The sequence below is a fragment of the Bos javanicus genome, chromosome 11, assembly GCF_032452875.1.
Source record: "Bos javanicus breed banteng chromosome 11, ARS-OSU_banteng_1.0, whole genome shotgun sequence".
NCBI lineage: Eukaryota > Metazoa > Chordata > Mammalia > Artiodactyla > Bovidae > Bos > Bos javanicus.
The window spans coordinates 24,795,521-24,811,203 of record NC_083878.1 but is presented as its reverse complement, the minus strand read 5'-3'; the positions used below and the strand labels follow the sequence as shown (position 1 = coordinate 24,811,203).

At 35.5% G+C, this 15,683-nt stretch overlaps 1 protein-coding gene across 7 annotated transcripts in view; it reads right to left on the bottom strand.

The window, feature by feature from the left end:
- EML4 (EMAP like 4) overlaps window positions 1-15,683 on the bottom strand; it is a 154,597-nt gene that overhangs the window by 59,685 nt on the left and 79,229 nt on the right. For 3 of the 7 annotated variants that reach the window (XM_061432181.1, XM_061432178.1, XM_061432179.1), the window contains exons 3-7: window positions 12,189-12,318; window positions 9,160-9,333; window positions 7,177-7,305; window positions 6,680-6,705; window positions 6,455-6,511 (exon numbers count right to left, since the gene is read on the bottom strand). In XM_061432181.1, the coding sequence (XP_061288165.1) occupies window positions 6,455-6,511; window positions 6,680-6,705; window positions 7,177-7,305; window positions 9,160-9,333; window positions 12,189-12,318 (516 nt within the window). The remainder of the gene's footprint in view (window positions 1-6,454; window positions 6,512-6,679; window positions 6,706-7,176; window positions 7,306-9,159; window positions 9,334-12,188; window positions 12,319-15,683) is intronic. The other 4 variants (XM_061432184.1, XM_061432180.1, XM_061432185.1 and 1 more) reach the window with 2 other exon arrangements.

The window sequence follows — 15,683 nt, the reverse complement described above, 5'->3', positions numbered from 1 at the left end:
GTGGGAAATTCTGAAAGAGATGGGAATACCAGACCACCTGACCTGCCTCTTGAGAAATTTGTATGCAGGTCAGGAAGCAACAGTTATAACTGGACATGGAACAACAGACTGGTTCCAAACAGGAAAAGGAGTATGTCAAGACTGTATATTGTCACCGTGTTTATTTAACTTCTATGCAGAGTACATCATGAGAAACTCTGGACTGGAAGAAACACAAGCTGGAATCAAGACTGCTAGGAGAAATCTCAATAACCTCAGATATGCAGATGACACCACCCTTATGGCAGAAAGTGAAGAGGAACTAAAAAGCCTCTTGATGAAAGTGAAAGTGGAGAGTGAAAAAGTTGGCTTAAAGCTCAACATTCAGAAAACGAAGATCATGGCATCCGGTCCCACCACTTCATGGGAAATAGATGGGGAAACAGTAACAGTGGCAGACTTCATTTTTCTGGGCTCCAAAATCACTGCAGATGGTGACTGCAGCCATGAAATTAAAAGATGCTTACTCCTTGGAAGGAAAGTTATGACCAACCTAGACAGCATATTCAAAAGCAGAGACATTACTTTGCCAACAAAGGTTCGTCTAGTCAAGGCTATGGTTTTTCCTGTGGTCATGTATGGATGTGAGAGTTGGACTGTGAAGAAGGCTGAGCGCTGAAGAACTGATGCTTTTGAACTGTGGTGTTGGAGAAGACTCTTGAGAGTCCCTTGGACTGCAAGGAGATCCAACCGGTCCATTCTGAAGGAGATCAGCCCTGGGATTTCTTTGGAAGGAATGATGCTAAAGCTGAAACTCCAGTACTTTGGCCACCTCATGCGAAGAGTTGACTCATTGGAAAAGACTCTGATGCTGGGAGGGATTGGGGGCAGGAGGAGAAGGGGACGACAGAGGATGAGATGGCTGGATGGCATCACTGACTCGATGGACGTTGAGTCTCAGTGAACTCTGGGAGCTGGTGATGGACAGGGAGGCCTGGTGTGCTTCGATTCATGGGGTCGCAAAGAGTCGGACATGACTGAGCGACTGATCTGATCTGAATAAATTTGGGGGGGGTCAGTAGATGGGTGCTTGTTGTATTATTTGCATATATTTTTAGAAAGATTAAAATCTTTAAAAAGTTTAAAAAGCATTATTAAAGGAAATAATCAATAGAATATTTTTGGTGAAATTGTTCCTTGGAGAATCAACCGTGAGTATGGCTTAGAAATGTGGTATGTAATTCCCTGAGTCTTTTCCTGCACTCTCATATGTCCTGATGATTTGTACCTCTTTTCTGCTACGCTAATCACAAGTTTCAGAATTCTTTTCAAAGCACTTCAGGAAAACAGTAACAACTGATAGAATGAGCAACACAACATGCAGTCTGAATGTCATTTCCAGATAGAATGGATTTCTAACTGTACTAGCTCAGTTAACCGGCATAGCTAAGGAATGAATATTTTCCAGTTAATTGTATTTCCTAGTTTAAATTAAAAAAAACAGAAAACTTCTACCTACAGTTGTGAAAATTCAGTATGGGTGAAACGTCTTCAAACACAACAAAATAAATATGTACAAGACTAGAAATTCTCATGAAAACTCATATTCTCCATGTTCAAAGGGGGCATGCTAAATCACTTCAGTTGTGTCCAATTCTTTGCGACCCTATGGACTGTAGCGGAGAAGGCAATGGCACCCTGCTCCAGTACTCTTGCCTGGAAAATCCCATGGACAGAGGAGCGTGGTAGGCTGCAGTCCATGAGGTTGCTAAGAGTCAGACACGACTGAGTGACTTCACTTTCACTTTTCACTTTCATGCACTGGAGAAGGAAAAGGCAACCCACTCCAGTGTTCTGGCCTGGAGAATCCCAGGGATGGGGAAGCCTGATGGGCTGCCATCTATGGGGTCGCACAGGGTCAGACACAACTGAAGCGACTTAGCAGCAGCAGCAGCATGGACTGTAGCCTGCCAGGCTCCTCTGTCCTTGGAACATACTGGAGTGGGTTGCCAGGCCCTTCTCCAGGAAATCTTTCCAATCCAGGGACTGAACCTGCATCTCTTATGTCTCATGCATCAGCAGGTGAGTTCTTTACCACTAGAATCATCAAACAGGGGCAGTCGGGGCTTTTTTCTCAGCTGAAAATAAGCAAAGAGGATGTCAAAAACACATATTCTAGAAGTTGGGGTGGTTTGTATTTTAAAAAATTGGACAGCCCTGAAATACATTTTAATCTAGATGACTGTCACTAACAACAAGAAATCAGATCTCTGCTTAAAAAAAAAAATTTCCAACAGAGAAGTCCCCTCCTTTTTGGTTTCTTTTTAAATACAGAGAATATACTTGGACAAAGCCAAGACCTAGATATCTAAGTAATATTTATATATTCTATTTAACATATGCCAAAAGGTAAATTTTAGTACTAAGTATATTTTTTGGAAGTGCAATATTTGGTTTCCTTCCCTTCTGCTTGAAAGGAAAGTGAAGTCACTCAGTCATGTCCGACTCTTTGCGACTCCATGGACTGTAGCCTATCAGGCTCCTCCATCCATGGGATTTTCCAGGCAACAGTGCTGGAGTGGGTTGACATTTCCTTCTCCAGGAGGTCTTCCCGACCCAGGAATCAAACCCGGGTCTCCCGCATTGCAGGCAGATGCTTTACCATCTGAGCCACCATAGATTTAAGGTTAGCATCCTTCTTTCTAACTTCTGGAATTGCAAAGTTCTGGATATTATCTTGGAAACAACAAGGAAAGATTCTATCTGTAGCTCAAGGGCTTTTGATTTCTTTGGTTTGTTTCAAACTGCACACCCTCTCAGCAGGTAACAGTGTCAGTAGGACACTGCTACTCTATATTCTTGCAGTAAATTTTAGCTATGTTTTCAGATACAATGCTCACTTTACACAGATGTGATCAGGTTTTAGGACAGAACATGCCTGGAGCCAACAGGTCAGAAAACAATACTAAGCACTAAGCAAAAGCACCTGCAGCCAAACTCTTCAGAGGTAGATTAAACCTGAGTTAGAGAAGGTATGAAGGGCTGTCTTCCATTTTCTATTTGTTGCGAAGAAAGAGCTTTCATAAAGTGATTAAAGAGATTCTTTGCAATATGCAGTCTAAGCCAAAGTATATATCAGGAAACCGAGATCCAAGATCCCAAGAGGCAGTGAAAAATTTATTAACAGATGAAGGATGTTTTATCTTTTTTTCATAATTTCCTCTGGCAAATGAAATTTTACTTTCTTCCTAACCAACACTCATAACTGTAGTCACTGTAATATTCTGATTCTTTAAATTTCTGTGATTCACCCCTAACTAGGTCTCATGCTTATTATTCTTATGCTCTTTCCACTAAATAACATTGCTTTCCTTTCCTAAGTGAGGTGTCTAATGACGCCTCTCTTGCTTAGAATGAATCTATATTGTATAAGTGGAGTGGTTAACAAATACAGAATTGTATGCACACTATGATCAAGGACCTCCTTGCTGCTCCTAACACAGCAAGAAGGCTCTTAACTCAGAGCTTATGTATTTCTAATTTTCTCTGCTCATGAAATTCTTTTCTTTGGATACCCAATTGTTCACTTACTTCCTTTCAGGTGACTCCATGTCACTGTATGTCTCCCCTAATCACTCTATATAAAATAGCACTTCTCCCCTCTCCTGTTCTTCCTCAATGTGTATTACTTCCTGATATGTTAAATAGTTATCACTTGTTTCTTATAGGGAGCATATAAGTTCCACGGAGTTCAGACAATATGGTATAGTGCACCTAGACGAGCGATTGCCCTGTGTACACCCCATTTCACCTCCTCCTGCTTTCAACCATGGTTTCCTTTCTTCAAAGTGCTGATCAGAATATGCAGATTTACTGCTCTTTTACTTTGCTGGGCTTAAAGAACACAGTCCTTTCAGGTCAAGCTTTCTCTGCTACCACTCATTTATGTATACCAAATGTAAATCAGCTTGTTCCCAAATCAAAGCAGATGGCTTAGAACAAGTCACACTTGTCACTGTCAAAAAAGAGCCAGAGAACTAATAAATCACATTTAAAAGGACTATCCAAAAATGAGATACTTTAAATAGCTAAAGTATAAGAAAATGTGCTGTGAAATATATTATGCAAAATGAATACTAAATCTACAACTTACATCAAGTGAAGACCATCTATTTAATGGTCATCTTTTCATCTTAACTCCACATATTTAAGTGCAAAGTTTTACTGTTACATTTATAATAACGAAAATTTATTTGGTACTATGTGCCATGTGCTATGACACTTCGTTATCTTTAATTTTTATAATAATCCTTCAAGGGTTTTTATTGTTGTCTCAACTATAGATAAGAAAACAAAGACAAGATTGATTAATCTGCTTTTGATTACAGGTTAAGTAAATCTGAAATCAGTCTTGACTTCAACTACAGGTGTTAAAGATCTACAGTACATTGTTTGTTACACATCTCTACAAGTAAATTAAGATTTACAGGCAACTCAAGCGTAACTGTTCAAAACCAAACTATTCTTTTCTCCACATCTATTCCTCCTCAAATGTCCCTTATTTCAGTAGATGCCTCTTACCCACTTTCAAGCTTGCCTTCATAGATTCCCTCTGTTCCTTACCTCTCATACCCTACCTGCAATCTCTAGAACCATCTACTTCTTTGCACAGGTTCTGCTTCAGTCAGACCTGAATTATGTAGCAGGCTGAAGTGTAAGAGTTCTCCTTCAAAATACACTCTAATGATATATATAGCTGATTAAAGTGGCAAAAGAACAAACTCAAATTTCAAAAATAAGGCTTAATGCAAGCAACATTTGACATTATTAAATTCCAACATCTGGAACAATTCCATCCATGGAATTTTCCAAGCAAGAGTACTGGAGTGGTTTGCAATTTCCTTTTCCAGGGGATCTTCCTGACCCAGGGATCAAAATCTCATCTCATGTCTCCTGCACTGGCAGGTAGATTCTTTAGCACTAGAGCCACATACAATTCCTGTCATAGAATTTAACTGATTTTTCTATATCCTTTTTCAGTTTTTCATTCCATCCTTTCTTCCCCACTTTGGTGATCCTTCTCTAGCAAAACTCTTCCCTTTTAAATACATTTACTTATCTGCCTATTTGAATGGTTTTGAAAATTGTCACCAACACAAACCACTCACTTATGACCTACTACGCATAAGTTAGTTCCCTTTTCCTTCCAAAGGGCATACCACAGCATGACAGAGAGGTAGCCCTTTCTCATTTACCATAGCTATAAGGATTTTTATGAAATGTAAGTTCTTTAGCAAAACATGTAATAATAGTAGCACCTTTTTATAGGTACAGTGTTTTCTGTTTTTAAAGTACTTCCATACATATTCAGCAGTCTTGTGAAATAAGCTTTATAGTTACTATTCTCAGATTAGAAAAACACCCAAAGATGTTGCCATTTTGCCTATGTCACAAGATTGCTATACAATAGAGCCAAATATTAAACACAGACACTCTCCATTCACTGCTCCTTTCACTATCTATCATTATCTCTCTCTTTTTTTTAATGTTTTGGCACATAGAAAGAATTGGCTTTGTAAATAAATTTTCACTTTTCCTTAAGGTATTTCAACCATTAATCTGTACTTAATTAAGAAAGAGAAAATAAGACCTAACTGAAGGAAAACAGTAGCAAAAATCAACTTTATTTAGAATTTCTATGTAAAAACAAATGACCCAAAGAAGATCACAAACACTTTCTTAGTAGAATCAAAGAAAGTAAAAATCTATAGAAATCAAGTTAAATGTCTAACAAAAATTTTAACCACATGGTATATGGTTAATATAATAGCATAGAAAAATAAAGGTAACTATGACACACAGAAATTAGCTGTAAAAAGCATGCACAGGAAGGACATGCTTTTACTTAGAATAGCATGCTTTAATTAAATTTGCAGGCAATTGAAGGGGAATGTAAAACTGATGTACAAATCTTACCTACTTTGCAATTAAATACACATTTACAGAAAGTCTGCTCTCCTTTCTTGGGTCAGAACAAGCCAACAACAGCAAGTAGCCAGAAATTACAATTAATATAAAAGAAAAATTTAAGAGGAAATGGATTTGCTAGACTCATTACATTTTAAGTCTTAGCTTCAAGAAATGAGTGATTATTTGCAATGAAGTTGGCAAGACAGGAAACTGAGTTAAAATTTATCAATCTTTTAAATGGCTTTTCTAAGTACTTTTCTTTTTTTTAAAGGGGGGAAACTCCCCTTGGTATTTTATACTGCTTTGTGATGATATATTTATTTCTACTGTTGACTTTGACTCTTCAGAGCTCACAGAAGTGGAAAAGTGTTTGGATTCACTAGTTCAAATTACCGTATTTTCTTCATTAAGAGGAAAGTGAGGTAGTATAAATAATGAAAAGCCAAATAAGAGATCCAGAAAGAAATTAACTAAGAAGGCGACCAACTGCGTAGCTTATTCTTACCTTGGCTGTTTTTTTCACGGGTTGACATTTTTGCTGGTTGAGACAAAAATGACATATCTTACAATAAAAATTAAGAGATTTTCTTAGATGACTATAAAATATGCTTCTTTTTATTACTGTGAGCTAATAAATAAAATACACTGAATGAAAATAAGTCAATATTCTTATCAAGAGGGAAACTTATGATTTAGAAAAAATATTTTTTAAAAAGGATTTTTAATTTACCTTGGTTGATGATGACATCTTTATGCCTACAAAAGGAATTCAAAGATATTTATTTCATAACTTTATTTGGCTCACCATTATAATCACCTGAAAACTGCAAGCTTTAATGTCTAGGCTACAACCCAAATAAATTTGCAGATGTGAAATGCAGGCATCAGTATTCTTTAAAGTTTCTCTCTGGTCTCAACTACTAATATACACTGTGTCATAAAACAAGGAATATTCCATTAGGATCACTTAAATAGTAAAACACAGAAAGAATTTATGAAAAATACTCAAATTTTATGACATTATTGAGATTTATTATGAGTTGAGAAGCATTAACAGGAAGACATAGCCTTTTTTAAAGAACACAAAAGAAAAAATGTACTTAGAAGAAAAAAGATATAAATTATAAATACAGATTTTTAAAAACGATTCAAACAAGGCATATAACTGTACATGCAAACCTGATAGTAAAAGAACTAGTAATTTTCAGATAGAAGTATAATACTTACTTGTCTGTATTTTTTATAACTTTCGATATTAATTTTGATGTTGAAACTGCCTTCAATAATTTATTACGGCTATCGTCTGAATTTTCCCATGAATTATGTGATTTTTCAGCTGTTGATGGTCGTTTTATGCTGCAAGAAACATATTAATTTATTAGAGAAAAATTCTATGCATAGCAATGAAATATAATTGACAATTTGAATAGAACATATAAGCAGCAATTAACATTTTCTTAAAGCTAATCCAGAAAAGACAAAGAATGATTAGTTGAAAGGTTCGGTGCTTGGATGAGTGAAGGAGTTAAACAAGGCAATTATCTAGTCTGTTTTTTAATTATCACTATTTTTCAAAAGATTGGCTAGAATAAATAGTACTCGATTTTTAGAACACTCATGTGCTTAAATCTGAATAATTACTCTCTCTCATAATTTACGAAATTGTGTGAACTTGTGAAAAAACTTACTCAAAATCATTACAAGGCTATTTTCATTTTTTATGTACTCGTGTAATTAAATTATATATGGTACAAATGACAATTTCTAAATAATTGTGGGACTAAAAGCAAAACTCTTCTTTGTATCTCTCAACTTTACCCATGATCAGAAATAAACACATTTTAATACAGGAATGTTTTGATATTATCAAAACTAATCCCATATATTTATAACTGAAATATTTTGATTTATAAATGAATCTTTTGCTGCACTGTTAACTGCCCTACAACTCATCCAGTCTTCAATGCATCTTGTAATAGTACATTCAAAGAGAAATTTAGAATGGCAAGCACATTTCCAGGAGACCTTAAGAAGCTGAAAAAAGAGATCTGGGACAAAGATGCCAAGTCAAATCAGAACCTTAAAGAGACTGATTACAAAAAAGCCACCTTTAATCACATACAATCCAAGGCTGCAAAACATTAATAAGCTATATCCAAGAAAAACTCCACATTAGATCAGGCAGAAGAATTACAAACCATTAAGATAGGATAAGAATCTGCGTGAGACACACAAAGCATTTTAAAAATGTTAAACATGCATCAATCAAGTGAAGGGTGTTGTGTTTTCCCAAATTTTCCATTAGAGATTTGAGGCAAAAGAGTAAGCTAATCAAATAAAAATATATTAAAAAATCTTTTAGGAATGGATGTCATTTGTTTTTATTAAAATCCTAGCCAGTTCTGGGAATGGTTTAATATTTTCCTAAGATTTCCAAGTGGAAGTATGATGATAAAATATATCTATACCTAATTATAAAGCTTGAATCAACATCCCTAAAGCAGGCAAATTTCATTAAGTTGGTCTAAATATTTGATTACAAGGTAGCTGTAGTGCTGAACTCCCAGCATGCAAGTTTGGACCCCCAATTTAGGCTCACACACATTGTTAGAAGGTTTCTCCCTTCTCCCCTTCTCATAACTTTAAAATATTAATTATTAAGACACAGAGAGAAGCCCTCAAGCAAGCCTTTAGCATAGAAAAGATTAGGAGAAATGAATTCAATTCTCTACTCAAGCAAGAACTTATCCTCCCAAAACCCAAAACTGAAACTGAGATGCAGTCACAGTCAAGAGCCGTATGTTGTGAAGGACCCTGACAAGCTGAAGGTTGTAATGATGCCAAAATATGGTGAGCATAAGAACACATGCAATTTTTTATCCATGGCTATAAATTTATGCAGTTATATATATATTTTTAATATTCTATAATTTTAAAATGTTTTGGTTTTAGAGTAGGTTACCTTTGCCTTCCTTTCATCTTTATAACTTAGCTTTTTCCTCAAGTTTTAACTTATAGATTTTGAATGATAATTTTAAAATATCATTCCCCAATGTGTTAAAATACAGATTACTGCCATAAAGAAGTGAAGGGGAAAAAGTCAATAAGTTTTTCTCTTAGAATCCATGGATAGCCAACTTTTTCTCAAGTCACAGAATTTAGGGATCATTACAACCATTCCCTAACTCTGTACTTGGGGTCAGTTAAAACCTTTTGGTGGGAGTAGAATTCTTGCTTTCTTGAGTTTGCCTGTGTATTTGGAGAGGCTGTGAAGAGGGCTGGGGAGAAGGTGATGCTCGAATTTGTGGACTTTGATCATTAGAGTGAGAGTCCTCTTTTTTCTCTCTCTGTCCTTGTGGTTTTTCTTTCTTTTTTTCTGTACCACTGTAAAATAAAGTATAACATGGAACAACACATATTTAAACAAAAAAGATATCAAATGATGGAAAAAGTTACTACTATTATATAATTCAAAATCCTAAATCATACAGCTAATACAATTTACACTGCTTTCATTCAATAATGAAAATATTTCTTTAAGAATTCTGGAAGCTCTTAAAATCTTCAGTAAAGAATCTGTTATAATTCTAAGACAACATATCCTATGAAGATTGCCCCTTTGGACCAAACTGGCCTCTAATGCCTTATGCCATCCTAGCAAATTTGGGGGGACAGTAAAAGCTCTCTTAACTGACTTCAGTTTACCCAAATCAGAGCATTAGTGACACTATCCATTACCTCTGGTTAAGCACACTGACACCCAAGGAACACTAAATGCTCACATTCTGTAGGTTATGCTCTAATTCCTATTTCTTTTGTACACTTCTGCTCTCACCAGTTGAGTTTTACACTTACCAAGAGTCAACTGTGTTTTTTCCCCTGAACTTTTTTTTTTTCCCCCTGAACTTCTTAATGCCAGTTGTATTTGTTATTTTAGTGATTAAGTTAATAAAATACAAAGAAAACTGACAAAATGTACATAGAAAAGAGAATAATTTCTATGTAAACTAAGCTGACTGCTTTGCAAAGACCAAATAAAAATGAGTTACGAACTGCTGCTAAATTTTGTGTAGGTGAAACAATTACAAGAGATTAAGAAAAAAATCACAGAAAAAAGATAGTTTCTATGTAATACCATTTTGCAAGAATTTTAAGTTTCTTATTCTATCTTAAAAAGTGAAACTAAAAATTATAAAAAACAATTTATGGGTGTATTTTACGCAAGACAGTAAGTAGTCTAATGAGATATGCATATTTAAGAGAGGAAAAAGGGGGAGACTCAGTCTTTCATTAAAAAATTGACAAATGACCATAGTGAAAGTCGCTCAGTTGCGTCCGACTCTTTGTGACCACATGGACTGTAGTCCACCAGGCTCCTCTGTCCATTAAATTCTCCAGGGAAGAATACTGGAGCCCTGGGTAGCCATTCTCTTCTCTAGGGGATCTTCCCAACTCAGGGATCGAACCTGGGTCTCCTGCATTGCACACAAATTCTTTACCATCTGAGCCACCAGAGAAGCCCATGTGAACATATTTAAGCTAAAATAAAATATTTCAGATATTTATTTATAAATTCACATGATTCCACACTGACTCTTGGTTAATGAAGCATCGCTATCCCTGATCACACTTGGATAAGCATCCTTATACTGCACAAACACTTTTGACAATATTACAAAACAGATGGAAACAATGATTCCAGAGTTGAAAAGGTATAAAATTGCAACTATTTTAACCAAAGGACATTTTAAAATTTACTATAAGGTGCATAATCTACAAAGAAAGCATGTTTAAGAACATGCTAAACAAATGTAAATAGTACAATGTAATCACATGATAATAATGAATAATGTTCAAATATAATTTTGACAGTAACATTTCTTAATCTAGTTCATTCTGATACCTTCTGACTTCAGACTGGCTTTTGATTGTCTTGTTCATACTCAATTTTTACAGTATGTGCTGAGAAATTTAATTCTACCTCAAAAATATCAGACTAACTTTGAAATTTAAAACTGAATTAGAAACTACTTCTTTCTTACTGGTCTTCAAATTATTCTGAATTCACAGCATTGGGCCAGTAGTCTTATATGGACGCAGTAGATTTTCCTTCTGGGCTATTTCAAAACAAAACACAAAGCCCCTGCATCATAAATTAACAAACTCATCTGGTTTAAACTAAGTCACTACTGTACATAATACTGACCACTGCACATAACTATAGCTATGTAAGAAAACGGGCTGAATACAAACTATCACTGGATACAACAAGGAAGTTTATTATTAAAAATTGTATTAAAAATTTCCACCACATGCTTATTTTTTCGTCGTTTGTCCTTTTCTCCTGAAACTGGAACACAGGTAATAAATTTTGGCATGCTTTGGAGGATAAAGTCTAGATGCTGTAACGATGACTTAATGACTCAATTACAGAACAGGATTTTTAAAAGGCCTAAAGATTCTGTCATTTCTTCACCATTCCTGTAGTCAAATGTCTGGTTAACATCTGTGAAAACACACTGACAAAAAACTCAGCATTAGCTTATTGAGGCAACCTTTTTCCATCAGCATATTTTAAATATTATTCTATTACTTAAAAGTTTTTCTTCAATCGTTCTTTGAAGAAAACAGTTTTAAGATCCTGTAAGCAATTTTATTAGAATAGACTGAATTAATTAATTCATGAAAAGAACATAGAGAATGTAAACCTATAATATCCACTGAAATTTTTATATTGCAATATTTCCACTGCCTTCCTATCTACCACCCCCTAACACACACACACACATTTTTAAATTAAACCTCAATTTTATAGTTATGATTGAGAATAAAAGTTATAGCATCTAATCTCCCACCAATGTACATACATACCAAAGAGTATTTCTCCTTTAAAAATGCTGTATCAAATGTATCACTTGCTATGCAAAATTCACTTATATAATTAAATATAGTCATGCTTATCTCATCAACAGATGCTTATTAAAAAGAAACAAAACCAAACCAGGAAATGAAACTGCTTGCTTTCTTTAGTAAAAACCAAAAACTTCCCACACAACTCGATAGGTATGATGAATGTAAACTCAGCAAGTACAAGCAGGATATCATTACATTCAGACAAAGAATTCAAAAGACATGCTTACTTGAATTTCATACAGCTCTTATTTCATATTCTTTTCAAAAGGAGACTGAGTTATCACATTCAGATAGTTTTGCAATGTTAGCTTTTTACAAACGCATACCTTTTAGCAGCAGATGAAAGAGTTTCTTTTCTTGCGATTGAGACAGAGCTGGTGTGACTTGGTTTTCTGTTTGTACCACTCCCGTTGGTTATACAGGACATAGAAATAGCTTCTCGAAGGCCTGGCTGGCCTAGATACAGTTAAGAAAAAAGTTTTAAAATCAAATTTCAAAATATTCCTCAAAGATTAGAGCTTTAAAAGTCAGTCCATTAGTGTTTAGATATAGTAAGCAGACTGCCCACCCTGCCATAGGCAACATACAAAATTATTCTTTTTCAGTAAGCATCAAGTATACAAATAAGAAAGGAATGAGTGCAAAAAGACAAATATCTGTAAACTGAGACAACTCTATGTGATATATAAATTATTTGGAAAAATTATATAAAAACACAATGAAATAGTTATTTCCGCCACAGAATAATGAACTTTGCTAGCTTGCACACCCAACTTTAATTAGATACATCTCCAGTATTGTCTATAGTTCAAAAGGAAATGAATAAGATCTGAAGGTCTCAGAGAAATCCATTATGTAGCACATAATATTATTGTCTGAAGATTTAATCTCATTAAAATAGACCTATAAAAAAAAGACATGCTAATTTGCTAAATTGCAGCTAGAGTCATTCTCTAACTAAATGGCTTGTTTTCCACACATAGTAGTTTTAAAGGACACGATTCAAAGCTGTGCCTTAAGTAAACCACAAGTCCCCACATATCAGCAATTTTCAGAAAGAGTTCAGGTTCTGTCAAAATTTAATTCATTAGAAATCCTAGATATCATAAATCTTGAATCTTAGAATATTGTTCCCTATAAATAAAGCATAAATATATGAAATAACCTCTGTTATCTTCATTCAAACAGGAGGAGGACTGGAATACATGTGTGATGAATATGCTGGCATGGTAAGGAAGACACAGTCACAAGATAAGAGACACATCTATTAAGGGTCAAATTTATTTAAAAATTTGGAAGTAGAGAATAATTTTGAATTTTTGGACTCAGTTTTCTCACATGAACACAGGAAAATCTTTTCTATTTGGTCAATCTCATTTCTTTTCCTTCATAAAAGCACAGAAAACAAAAACTTTTATGTATAGAGCCTACAATATTTGGCACCCTAGAATGTTACATGTACGATAGTAAAGCACCAAATTTCTGACAATAATACGCTGTTGGGAGCCACTTGTGTCAATCATATAAAGTGCTTCCTTAATTTTGAGATTCCTATTCTCTACCTCAGACAGAATGAATCAGAAAACAGGAAGGAAAAGACCTACTATAATTTATTTTTCAAACTTCCCAGGAAAATTTTCACATATAAGGTAAAATAACCCCCAAACTATGCTAATATCACTGATCATCAGATCTAGTGATGGTCTGCCCAAATAGTGACTTCTTGTTACCTTTTTTTTTTACTGTAGTAAAACACTCATAAAAAGTACATTTGAACAATTTCAACATGTGCAATTTAGTGGCATTTGGTATATTCACAATGTTGTGCAACCACCACCACTACTCAGGTCCAGAACTTTTTATCACCCCAAACAGAAACCCTGTACTCATTCACCCCCCATTCCCTCCTACCCATCCTCCCAGCCCTTGCCAACCATTACTCTTCATTGCCTCCATAGTTTTGGCTATTCTGAGTATTTGATATACATGGAATCATACAATATGTACTTTTTGTGTGTGGTTTCTTGCACTTAGAACAATTGTTTTCAAGGTTCATCCACATGGCAGCAATGTAAGAGTATTTTATTCTTTATTCTTTTTATGGCTGAATAATATTCAGTTTTACAACTATGCCATATTTTGTTTATCCATTCATCTGCTGATGGACATCTGGGTTGTTTTCTCTCTTTGCTACTGTAAATAGTGCTGCCTTAAACATCTGTAAACACGTTTTCATTTGAACATGTTTTTAATTATTTCGGGTAGATAGCTAGGAGTTGGATTGCCGGGTAACTGCATTACGTTTAACTTATTGAGGAACCCCCAAACCCAGCAGCTGCACCACTTCATGTTACCAACAATGTATGAGGGTTCCAATTTCACATCCTTGCCAACACTTGTTATTTTCAGGCTTGTTTTTTTTTTTTTTCAGCTATAGCCATCTCTGGGAATTCAGTGCTATCTCATCATGGTTTTGATTTGCATTTCCCTAATACTGAGAATCTTTTACTGGGTTTACTGGCCCTCTGTATATCTTTGGAGAACTATCTATTCAAGATCTTTGACTATTTTTCAGTAAGAATATATGATGCAAATTGCCCACAGTGCTCTCTACATACATGTAGAAACTGAAACCCCAATGTATTCCTCCTATATTACATATTCCTCTATATTACATGTAGAAATGTAAGACAGCACACCATGCACACACCCCCCCCCCCCACCGGTCTACAAAACATTACTGGCTGTTTCTCAAAAAATTAAACATGAAAGGATCAAATGATCTGGCAATTCCAATTCCAGGTATATACAGCCCCAAAAATTGAAAGCAGGAAGTCAGGCAGATATCTGTAAACCCATATTCATAGAGGAATTATCCACATAGCCAAAAGGTAATGCTCAAAGTTCTCCAAGCCAGGCTTCAATAGTACGTGAACCGTGAAATTCCTGATGTTCAGGCTGTATTTAGAAAAGGCAGAGGAACCAGAGGTCAAATTGCCAACATCTGCTGGATCATGGAAAAAGCAAGAGAATTCCAGAAAAACATCTACTTCTGCTTTATTGACTATGCAAAGCCTTTGACTGTGTGGATCACAACAAACTGTGGAAAATTCTGAAAGAGATGGGAATACCAGACCACCTGATCTGCCTCTTGAGAAATCTGTATGCAGGTCAGGAAGCAACAGTTAGAACTGGACATGGAACAACAGACTGGTTCCAAATCGGGAAAGGAGTATGTCAAGGCTGTATATTGTCACCCTGCTTATTTAACTTATATGCAGAGTATATCATGAGAAACGCTGGGCTGGAAGAAGCACAAGCTGGAATCAAGATTGCCGGGAGAAATATCAATAACCTCAGATATGCAGATGACACCACTCTTATGGTAGAAAGTGAAGAAGTAAAGAGACTCTTAATGAAAGTGAAAGAGGAGAGTGAAAAAGTTGGCTTAAAACTCAACACTTGAAAACTAAGATTACGGCATCTGGTCCCATCACTTCATGGGAAATAGATGGGGAAACAGTGGAAACAGTGGCAGACTTTATTTTTGGGGGCTCCAAAATCACTGCAGATGGTGACTGCAGCCATGAAATTAAAAGGTGCTTGCTCCTTGGAAGAAAAGTATGACCAACCTAGACAGCATATTAAAAAGCAGAGACATTACTTTGCCAACAAAGGTTCGTCTAGTCAAGGCTATGGTTTTTCCAGTAGTCATGTATGGATGTGAGAGTTGGACTATAAAGAAAGGTGAGTGCCGAAGAATTAATGCTTTTGAACTGTGGTGCTGGAGAAGACTCTTGAGAGTTCCTTGGACTGCATGA